This window comes from Vipera berus (genome assembly GCF_964194415.1).
Source record: "Vipera berus genome assembly, chromosome: W".
Lineage (NCBI taxonomy): Eukaryota > Metazoa > Chordata > Lepidosauria > Squamata > Viperidae > Vipera > Vipera berus.
The window spans coordinates 74,078,776-74,090,663 of record NC_138210.1 but is presented as its reverse complement, the minus strand read 5'-3'; the positions used below and the strand labels follow the sequence as shown (position 1 = coordinate 74,090,663).

General features: G+C 46.2%; 1 protein-coding gene across 1 annotated transcript in view; it reads left to right on the top strand.

The window, feature by feature from the left end:
* Positions 1 to 7,643: 7,643 nt before the first annotated feature.
* Positions 7,644 to 11,888, top strand: part of LOC308676836 (retinal guanylyl cyclase 1-like) — a gene marked incomplete at its 5' end in the record, with an annotated part of 38,171 nt that continues 33,926 nt past the window's right edge. Inside the window, one exon of the mRNA XM_081342871.1 lies at positions 7,644 to 8,352. Within this exon, the coding sequence (XP_081198997.1) occupies positions 7,644 to 8,352 (709 nt within the window). The remainder of the gene's footprint in view (positions 8,353 to 11,888) is intronic.

Sequence of the window (11,888 nt, the reverse complement as noted above, 5' to 3'; positions counted from 1 at the left end):
GCCCAGAGGCAAAATAATTGAGGTTCTTCGGTGTATATCCCTTCTCTGCAAGGAGCTTTTGGGATAAAAACGGTTACCCTTCAAACTGGATAGCAAAGTTCTCTAACAAGAAGCAATGGATGGAAAGTCATCAAGGAGAGAAGCAGCCTGGAATTAAGGAGAAATTTCCTGACCGTGAAGACAATTAACCAGTGGAACAACTTGCCACCAGAAGTGGTGAATGCTCCAATACGGGAAGCTTTTAAGAAGAGACTGGACAGCCATTTGTCTGAAATGGTATAGGATCTCCTGCCTGAGCAGCAGGGAATTAGACTAGATGACCTCCAAGGTCCCTTCCAACTCCTCCTCCTCCTCCTTATTATCATCATCATCATCATCATCATCAATTATGGGAGGATAGAAGAGGGTATTTGTAGTGCAGGGTTGAATTGTGAGGTCTTTAGGGCTCTCCGAGTTTGGTGGTCTTGCAGACGTTTCATGACCCAACGAGGGAACATCATCAGTGCTAGAAGGGAGTGGCATTTGCAGAGAGGAGGAGGAGGAGGAGAAGGAGGACTGTGGGCTCCTTGATGCTCTCTGAACTTGGTTGTTTTCTTGCAGATGTTTTAAGACCCAACTAAGGACCTTTATCAGTGCTAGAAGGGAGGGGGGCTTGTGGAGAAGAGGAGGAGGAGGAGGAGGAAGGGAGGGAGGGAGGGAGGAGGTCTTTGGTGATCCTTGGTGCTCTCTGAGCTTGGTGATCTTCTTGCAGATGTTTCATGACCCAACTAGGGAACATCACCAGTGCTGGAAGGGAGGAGGAGGAGGAGGAGGAGGAGGAGGAGGAGGAGGAGGAGGACGACAACAACAACAACTGTGGGATCCTTGGTGCTCTCTGAGCTTGGTGATCTTCTTGCAGACGTTTCATGACCCAACTAGGGAACATCACCAGTGCTGGAAGGGAGGAGGAGGAGGAGGAGGAGGAGGAGGAGGAGGAGGAGGAGGACGACAACAACAACAACTGTGGGGTCCTTGGTGCTCTCTGAGCTTGGTGATCTTCTTGCAGACGTTTCATGACCCAACTAGGGAACATCACCAGTGCTATATCGATGGCCACCATGTGATGACGTCATCTACTTTGGTCACGAAACGTCTGCCAGAAAACAGTTGAGCGCCAAGAACCCCACAATTATGGCAGGCAACACCCCGAACATCTAGAATGAGGCGTTCAGTTGAAAAAAAAAAACAAACCAACCCAAACCCTAAGTTGTGTTGACCTAACAGGAGCTAGCAAATAGTTCTTTTTCAAGTAGGGCCCAAGATGGCACTTTGGGAAACTTTGGTATACATACTTGTTGGTCTGCAAAGGTTTTCTCCGTTCCGTTTCATTTTTTGCAACTCCTACCAAACCTTCCTTCCTTCAGCTCTCCTTTCCCTCTTTTCCCCCTCTCCAGCCTTATTCCCACTTGACTTAGCGGCTGTGAGTAAAGCCGTTGTGGGTGAACTTAAAGACGGTGACCCCAGACTTTCAGGTCTTGCGTTAGTCTCCTGCTTCACCCATCTACTTTTTCTTCCGCAGAGGTTAATCCTAACCCTTGGCCTGTTTGCACATCAGGTTACATCATGCTTTCTAATCTTAGGTGGTGGGATTAACCCAATGGCATCTCACTACACACAAGCAAACTGCCTTCCCCTTTGGCAAACTACGGGAACCAGAAAGCCTCTATTTTACTTTTTTTTTTTTTTAATGAGACACACCGGTCCCCGGGAGCAATTGGCACCTTCTCCGCTGCCCGTTGGGGGAAATGATATTTAGAGGTCCCCAAAGAGAGAAAAGCTTCTATGCAAAATATCTCAAGAGACCTGCTGTTGTTGTTAGCTGCAAAGTCGTGTCCGACCCATCGCGACCCCATGGACAACGTTCCTCCAGGCCTTCCTGTCCTCCACCATCTTCTGGAGTCAGTTTAAGCTCACACCTACTGCTTCAGTGACTCCATCCAGCCACCTCCTTCTCTGTCGTCCCCTTCTTCTATTGCCCTCAACCTTTCCCAGCATGAGGCTCTTCTCCAGTGAGTCCTTCCTTCTCGTTAGGTGGCCAAAGGATTTGAGTTTTAGCTTCAGGATCTGGCCTTCTAAAGAGCAGTCAGGGTGGATCTCCTCTAGGACCGACCGGTTTGATCGCCTCGCAGTCCGAGGGACTCGCAGGAGTCTTCTCCAGCACCAGAGTTCACAGGCCTCAATTCTTTGGCGCTCAGCCTTTCTTGCGGTCCAACTTTCACTGCCATACATTGCAACTGGGAAGACCACAGCCTTGACTATACGCACTTTTGTTGACAGGGTGATGTCTCTGCTTTTTAGTGTGCTGTCTAGATTTGCCCTGTCTTTCCTCCCGAGGAGCAAGCATCTTTTAATTTCTTGGCTACAGTCCCCGTCTGCAGTGATCTTGGAGCCCAGGAAAACAAAATCTGTCACTACCTCCATTTCTTCCCCATCTATTGGCCAGGAATTGAGAGGGCCGGATGCCATGATCTTGGTTTTCTTAATGTTAAGTTTCAACCCATGTTTTGCACTCTCCTTCTTTTCACCTTCTTCACCTCAAGAGACCTGCTGTTAGTTGCGGTTTTTATTAAAGGTGACAAGGGGCCGAATTCTTAGGAAATCAGCGAAACGGGGACGCTATTTTATTTCCTGCTTTTCAAAGAACCTGTCTTTGGAAAGCAGCGGATTGATCAGGAAGTAATGATCTGAGCAGCTGATTTATCAGGAGACAATGATCTTACAATGCACCCTGTGCCGTCGTAATTCCTATTAACCTTAGGATGTCCATGTAGTTTTCCTGGCAAAAGTGTAGAAATTATTGGCTGGGATGTCGATAATTGTTGACATTATTTGACAGTAATTTAGGGATTTTCTTTGACTGTCCAATTTAGATCCCCGTGATTCTCTGGTGGGCTTCCATGCCTGTCGATGATGATGATGATGATGATGATAATAATAATAATAATAATAATAATAATAATAATAATAATAATAATAATAATAATAATAATAATAATAATAATAATAATAATAGCAGCTTCCTCCTTTTGCTGTGCATTCAGGATGGACAGCGATTAATATTTATATGTTACTTATATGTAAGGGTGTAGGTCTATACCAGGGGTAGGCAACCTTGGCTCTTTTATGACTCATGGACTTCAACTCCCAGAATTCCTGAGCTGACTCAGGAATTCTGGGAGTTGAAGTCCATGAGTCGTAAAAGAGCCGAGGTTGCCTACCCCTGGTATAGACCTATGATGTGTATAGTATGTTTTTAAATGTGTGTTATGCATGTGTACACTTGAAAGCAAGGAACCCAATTTCATTTTTAATGTGTGCCGTTGAGCCCACAGGCAAAAAAAAACACAATAAAGGTTATTATCATTATAATCATCAGTAATAATAGAATTGGAAGGAACCTTGGAGGTCATCTAGTCCAACCCCCTGCTCAGGCAGAAAATTCTATACCATTGCAGACAAATGGCTGTCCAGTCTCTTCCTAAAAACTTCCAGTCTTGCAGCATATCTCAGGGGCTGCCCCAAAGAAGAGGCAGTCAAGCTATTCTCCAAAGCACCTGAAAGCAGGACAAAAAGCAACGGATGGAAACTCGTCAAGGAGAGAAGCAACCTAGAACTAAGGAGAAACTTCCTGACAGTTAGAACAATTAACCAGTGGAACCACCTGCCTCCAGAAGCGGTGAATGCTCCAACACTGGAAGTTTTTAAGAAGAGACTGGACAGCCATTTGCCTGAAATGGTATAGGGTTTCCTGCCTGAGCAGGGGGTTGGACTAGATGACCTCCAAGGTCCCTTCCATCATCATCATCATCATCATCATTATTATTATTATTATTATTATTATTATTATTATTATTATTATTATTATTATTATTATTATTATTATTATTATTATTATCATCTCAAGTTGGACTTGTGCATCAAGCCAAGCCCAAGATTTGAGATCTTGCGGGGGGAGGGGGGAAATAAATCCTGAAAATGAAACAATGACGAATCGTTTTCCAGGGGTGGCCAAGAAGCTGTGTGACTGTGTCTGCGAGGTCAGTAGCAGTTAAGCCCCATGGACTCAGATGACTTCGGCTGATCCGTGAGAAAGCTAAGCGGGGTCAGAAGATTGCCGGGTTAGAGTGCCTGCCTTATAAAAAAAAAGGGCACAAGAAGAGAGCATCGTTGCCAAGAACGCAGCTCGATCGCAGCTCAGTTCAAAACGGATATTTTTTCTTATAAATGGGATCGCTCTGCGGGAGCTGAAATGTTATCCTCTGTGAATTTGTGCTTGATAATTGTTGAGTATTCAAAGTGGTGTCTCCTTCTATTCCTCCCCCTCAGCAAAATGTAGGAATGGTCCCGGGCTCAATGAGGAACAGAATGGAATTTAGAATAGGAATAGAAATAGAAATAGAATAGAGTAGAATAGAATAATATACAGAATAGAATGGAATGGAATAGAAAAAGAATAGAATAGAATAGAATAGAATAGAATAGAATAGAATAGAATAGAATAGAATAGAATAGAATAGAATAGAATAGAATTAGAATTAGAATTAGAATAGAATAGAATTAGAATAGAATAGAATAGAATAGAATAATAATATAAAAATAGAATAGAATAGAATAGAATAGAATTAGAATAGAATGGAATGGAATGGAATAGAAATAAGGAATTGAATGGAATAGAATAGAATATATGGAATGGAATAGAAATAAGGAATAGAATAGAATAGAATAGAATAGAATAGAATAGAATAGAATAGAATAGAATAGAATAGAATAGAATAGAAGGAATGGAATGAAATAGAAATAAGGAATGGAATGGAATAGAATAGAATAGAAAATATGGAACAGAATACAAATAAGAATGAGAATAGAATGGAATGGAATGGAATAGAAAATATGGAATAGAATAGAAATAAGTATAGAATAGAAATAAGAATAGAGTAGAATAGAATATATGGAATAGAATATATGGAATAGAAAGAATAATAGAATAGAATAGAATAGAATAGAATAGAATAGAATAGAATAGAATAGAATAGAATAGAATAGAATAGAATAGAATAGAATAGAATAGAATAGAATAGAATAGAATAGAATATCTAAGTGCGATTGGACACAAGGAATTTCTGTTCTGAACCTTTATGCCAAGTTACTAACTTTGTGGGGATGTCTCTCTCTGGGGGTGGGGCTCAAGGGGGACTGCATTTGGAGGATCAATCTAATCAAAGGCTAGAACTCTTGAAGAAGACTCCATGTTACCTCTGGGGCAGGCAGCAGATGCCACCAAATACTATTTGTAATGGGACACTGGTAAGACAGGGGGACATCTCCGTCTCCTACCAGTGTGGGATCCCTGCAGGGATCCCATAGCTTGCCAGTAGAAATCAGTCCTGACCTAGGATGCTCTCTTAAGTTGTGGAGATTATTGTTATCGATTTGGAAAGCAATATAGGTATCTCTCCATCTTCTCTGAACTGATGAGGTTCCCTAGTTGTGTCATGAAATGTCTGCAAGCGAATAGCCAAGCTCAGAGAGCACCAAGGACCCCACAGTCCTCCTCCTCCTCCTCCTCCTCCTCCTCCTCCTCCTCTTCCCTCTTCTCCCCTGCTCCTTCTCCTCTTCCTCTTTCCATTCCACAACCCCCACTCCCTTCTACCACCAATGATCTTCCCTAGTTGGGTCATGAAACGTCTGCAAGAAAATCACCCAGTTCAGAGAGCACCAAGGACCCCACAGTCCTCCTCCTCCTGCTACTCCTCCTCCTGCTCCTTCTCCTCCTGCTCCTCCTGCTCCTCCCATTCCTCCTCCTCCTCCTCCCATTCCTCCCTTCTAGCACTGATGATGTTTCCTAGTTGAGTCCTGAAACCTCTGCAAGGAAACCGCCAAGCTCAGTCCTCCTCCTCCTCCTCCTCCTCCTCCTCCTCCTCCTCCTCCTCCTCCTCCTCCTCCTCTTCCTCCTTTCTAGCACCGATGATATTCCCTAGTTGGGTCATGGAACATCTGCAAGGAAACCACCAAGCTCAGAGAGCACCAAGGACCCCATAGTCGTTGTCCTCCTCCTCCTCCTCCTCCTCCTCCTCCTCCTCCTCCTCCTCTTCCTCCTCCTCCTCCTCCTTTCTAGCACCCATGATATTCCCTAGTTGGGTCATGGAACATCTGCAAGGAAACTGCCAAGCTCAGAGAGCACCAAGGACCCCATAGTCGTTCTCCTCCTCCTCCTCCTCCTCCTCCTCCTCCTCCTCCTCCTCCTCCTCCTCCTCCTCCTCCTCCTCCTCCTTTCTAGCACCGATGATATTCCCTAGTTGGGTCATGGAACATCTGCAAGGAAACCGCCCATCTCAGAGAGCCCTTTAGGACCTCCTCAGTTCAAGTTTGGGCTACACATATTCTCCCTTCCCACCTTCTCCGCTTCCCAGCCAGCCTTACGGAAGAGGGAGCCTTTCACACACACACACACAGAGAGAGAGAGAGAGAGAGAGAGAGAGAGAGAGAGAGAGAGAGAGAGAGAGAGAGAGAGAGAGAGAGAGAGAGAGAGAGAGAGAGAGAGACTTATTGTAGTCTCCTTGGTATCAAGGCTGGGGTAAAAGAAGATCTCAAGGGACAGATTAACTCCTTAAATCCCTCTGGAAGGATTCTCATTTATCCAAGCTCATTTAGAAGATGGGTCAGGCGCTATTTAAAAGTAGACTAGCCTTTACTAATAAGCAGGAACCAGAAGAATCCGAGCAAGACGAATCATGCCTGATTTTGCCAGCTTCCCCTTCCCTGGTGGCGAAGCACAGTCATTAGGGGGTTAATGAGAAATTACTAACGAGGAATTCGTGCCAATTAAATGCATCCCAATTATAAATCAAAACCAATAAAATGATTGTGGCATTCGTGGTTAAGGAATGTTAAAGTTATTAAGGAATTCAGCAACTTCCTAACAGCGAGGACAACGGATCAGTGGAACAGCTTGCCACCAGAAGTTTGACATCACTGGAGGCTTTCAAGAAGAGACTGGACAGCCATTTGTCTGAAATGGTAGAGGGTCTCCTGCTTGAGGAGGGGGTTGGATTGGAAGACCTCCAAGGTCCGTTCCAACTCTGTTATTCTGTTATTCTTCCTTCCTTCCTTCCTTCCTTCCTTCCTTCCTTCCTTCCTTCCTTCCTTCCTTCCTTCCTTCCTTCCTTCCTTCCTTCCTTCCTTCTCCAACACTGGAAGTTTTTAAGAAGAGATTGGACAACCATTTGCCTGAAATGGTACAGTTGTATGTTGCGTATCTGACACACCTTCATTCTACCCCTCTTCTTGTAAGTAAAATCCTCTTTTCCAATATAATCAAATGAGTTGGAAGTGTACCGGGGAAAAAAACCCCAACAATGGGAGGGGTTCTGAATTCTTCTCCAGCCTGCTCTGATGTTCTTCTTCTCTTTCTTTCCCTCCTTCAATCTTCCCTTCCTTCCTCTCTCCCTCTAGGGACGGTGAAGAGCAACCCTTGATCAAGTGGATGGCAGGAGATGGACTCAAATATTTCCAGACTTGGTCCCTGAGGAGCTGAAGTTGTGCCTTCTTCCTTTTCCCTTCCTTGCCTCTCCACCAAAATCGTTTCCCAAGGTCGCCACCACAACATGACACGAGTTTGGTTGGGCTTCCTGCTTTGGCTCTCCAACCATCCGAGGTGGACCTGCTGTAGAGGGCCTCCTCGTTGGTCCCTTCTCGTCTGGCCTCTGCTTCTTCGCCTGCCTCTCAGCGTCCACGCCGCGACCTTCACAGTTGGCGTGATAGGTCCCTGGAAGTGTGACCCCATCTACGCCCAAGCCTACCCTGATGCCGCAGCCAAATTGGCCGTAAGCCGGATCAACAAGGACCCCACCTTAAACAAGGGATATTGGTTCGATTACGTTCTCCTCAGTGAAGACTGCCAGACCTCCAAGGCGCTCATGGGCTTAGTCAAGGTGGAGTACTACGCCTCTGGTTTCGTAGGTCCGGTTAATCCGACGGTCTGCCAGGCCGCTGGGATGTTGGGCCAAACCTGGAACAAGCCCATCTTCTCCTGGGCTTGCTTGACAGACGATGCCGAGGTGGAACGTTTCGGGACTTTTGTGCGACCCTTGCCGCAGGCCTCCGCTGTCCTCTACACTGTACTTAAGCACTTCCAGTGGGCTCACGTGGCCGTGATCACCTCAAAGGAAGACCTCTGGGTCCACGTGGGACAAAGCCTGGCTGACTCGCTGAGGAACTTTGGCCTGCCTGTCACAGTAATGACCACCATGGAAGATGAACCGAGTGGGGTGGAAGACGCTCTTCGAAAGATCGAGAAGGCCAACGACGTACGAGGTATGGTTGCGACGGGCAGATGTTCCTCACGAGAGATCTAACGTAGGTTTGTTAAGCCCTAGGTTTGAAAGATATGGAGTCTAGTCTTAGGAGAAAGGGCTGCAGGTCACCTTATGGTTCCTTCTGAGGTGAAGAAGCTTATCATGATGGTTTCTCCACTTCTGGATGGACCTAGATGAATCAAGCTCCTCATTTACTCAAAACATGATCACAGACAGAAGATGGAAACCCTTTTTTCCTTGATCCAGAGCTACGGGAAAACTGATTCTAGATCAGGGCTTTTCAACCTTTTCACCCACTGTACCACTTTTAGGATACGGCAACATCCGAGGACCACCAGTCGCCTAGCAAGGTGTCAAAAACTTGATGACCAAAAAAAAAAAAAGGAAAAAAGTGATGAAGTACAGGTAGTCCTCGACTTACAACACTAGTTGGCTTAGTGACTGTTCGAAGTCACAACGGCACTGAAAAATGTGCCCCCCGAGCCACAGCCGAACGAGACACCTGCCTGCCTGCCCGCCTGGCAGCGCTCTTCCTCCTGTCTGAGGTTTTCATTGTTGTGAGCATTTCTGTTGAGGATTGGCAGCGGGGGTGGGGTGGAGGTGGGTGTTTGGTTTTTATTGCTCCCCCCCTCTGCTGGGTGGTTGCAGCAGGTTATGGTCACTTCACATGACCCTGGGACACTGTGACCGTCATAAATATGAATCGGTTGCCAAGCATCTGAATGTAAATCACAAGACCCTGGAGATGCTGCAACATTCCAGCTGATCGGCGCTTCTTCTGGGCTGAGCAGAAGTGTCAGGATCAGTGCCGAGCTCCAGCTGGATCCTGGCGCTGATCCTGGCACTTCCGCTGAGGCCCAACAGCCCTGCAGCTCCAGCCATCTCTCGCTCAGGCTTGTGCGTTGCTGCCACCGGTTCAGCTCATTCCCCTCCCCTGCTCCCACTTTTCTAGGAGGGTCGCGTACCACCTGCCAGCTGCCAATGTACCACAGATGGTACCCGTACCACTGGTTGAAAAGCCCTGGGCTAGGAGAACATGAGGGAAAAAGACCTCCTTAGTAGGAGAAATTGGACAAAGAAGCCAACTGAGGCAGAACGTGGTCCCTTCCCCTGGGTTGGAAGCCTCCAAAGATGGAACGAATCCAGGATTTGAGTTTCGGGATTGATGGGGTTGACCTTGGTGGCTGCAGAGATCCCGTTCTAACCCTAAAAGGTAAAGGTAAAGGTTCCCCCGCACAACCGTGCTAGTCGTTTCCAACTCTAGGGGCCGGTGCTCATCTCCGTTTCAAAGCTGAAGAGCCAGTGCTTGTCTGAGGACGTCTCCGTGGTCATGTGGCCGGCATGACTAGCCGCCAAAGGCGCACGGAACGCTGTTACCTTCCCACCGTAGCGGTCCCTATTTTTCTACTTGCATTTTTTACGTGCTTTCGAACTGCTAGGTTGGCAGAAGCTGGGACGAGTAACAGGCGCTCCCTCTGTTACGCGGCACTCGGGATTCGACCCGCCAAACTGCCGACCTTCAGATCGACAAGCTCAGCGTCCTAACTCACTGAGCCACCGCGTCCCTCTAACCCTGGGACTCCATAAATGTTGGTTTATATGACAAAGAGCATGCCATGAGACTCAGCCACGTGTTTATGCAGCTTCTTTCTTGGTCAGGAGAACCTATCTCCAAGACATGGTTGAACAGCCAACATCTCCACTCTACCAACAAAGGGTAAATATCACCCCATTCGGGTTCCATAGTTTCACTGCTAACCTAGCTTGTTATTGAGATGGTCCTAATATTATATCTCAGGGATGTTCAAGCCAGGATTCTGTGTTCTGCACTCTGGAAAGACGGAGAAGAGATCTCGTTCTCCGTGGCTTCCTTTCAGCACTGCTTCTCTCTCGTCCTCTCAGAAGATGACAAGTCATAAAGGGGCCATAGTTCCCTCACACTGGCTGAGGAATTCTGGGAGTTGAAGTCCACAAGTCATGAAAGGGTCATAGTTCCCTCACGCTGGCTGAGGAATTCTGGGACTTGAAGCCCACAAGTCATCAAAGGGCCATAGTTGCTTATGTTGGTTGAGGAATTTTGGGAGTTGAACTCCACAAGTCATAAAAGGGTCATAGTTCTCTCACGCTGGCTGAGGAATTCTGGGAGTTGAAGTCCACGAGTCATAAAGGGGTCATAGTTCCCTCAGGCTGGCTGAGGAATTCTGGGAGTTGAAGTCTAGAAGTCATTAAAGGGCCATCATTCCCTATGCTGGCTGAGGAATTCTGGGAGTTGAAGTCCACAAGTCCTAAAGGGCTCATAGTTCCCTCACGCTGACTGAGGAATTCTGGGAGTTGAAGTCCACAAGTCATCAAAGGGCCATAGTTCCTTATGCTGGTTGAGGAATTCTGGGAGTTGAAGTCCACAAGTCATAAAGGAGCCATCGTTCCCCACCCCTGATATAGAGGCTCAATCCCAATGGCATAGATTCTGGGGATAATTTTTTGGGATATGTACCTTGAAGTGTGTGAAGTTACCATAGAATCACAGGGCTGGAAGCGACCTCGGCGGTCTTCTACAGGATACATTTATTTATTTACTTGTATTATAACCACAACCCTGGATAAGACAATAAAAACAGGGCCCTTGGTGGCTTGCTGCCCAAACGGCCTCCATTCAAGTCCTAGACAAGGTCACCCCAGATTTTTAGCAAACCTGCAGGTGAAAAAGGAAGCTGGGCTGAAGAACCAAGGAAGAGGTGACTCTTAAGGAGGAAGGGAAAGTCTTGAATGGCATTTCAGAATAACCATGTTGGAAGGGACCTCGGAGGTCTTCTAGTCCAACCTCCTGCACAAGCAGGAGACCGGCCTAAAACATTTCAGACCAAAGGCTGCCCCAAAGAGGAAAGTGCCAATTTATTTTTCCAAAGCACCAGAAGGCAAGACAAGAAGCAACAGGTGGAAACTAATGAAGGAGATCGAAGCAATCTGGAATCGAGGAGAAATTTCCTGACAACAAGAACAATGAATCAGTGGAACAGCTTGCCACTAGAAGTTGTGGGTGCTCCAACATTGGAGGTTTTGAAGAAGAGATCGGATAGTCAGCTGTCTGAAATGGTAGAGGGTCTCCTGCTTGAACGGGGTGGGTGGGGTTGGACTAGAAGACCTCCAAGGTCCCTTCCAGCTCTATTCTGATTGATTGATTGATTGACTGATTGATTGAATGGATAACAAGCATATTATTAAGAACGCCCTTTCGAAAAAAAGCTTCTTCTCCTTACAGATAGAAGTCTGAGCAAATCTTTGGAAAGTTGAAATCATAATCATAGTCGTAGGATAATAATAATAATAATAATAATAATAATAATAATAATAATAATAATGATGATGATGATGATGATGATGATGATGATGATGATGATGATGATGTTGTTGTAAGGGACCTTGGAGGTCATCTAGTCCAACCCCCTGCTCAGGCAGGAAACCTTATACCATTTCAGACAAATGGCTGTCCAGTCTCTTCTTAAAAAAAACTTCCAGTGTTGGAGCATTCACCAC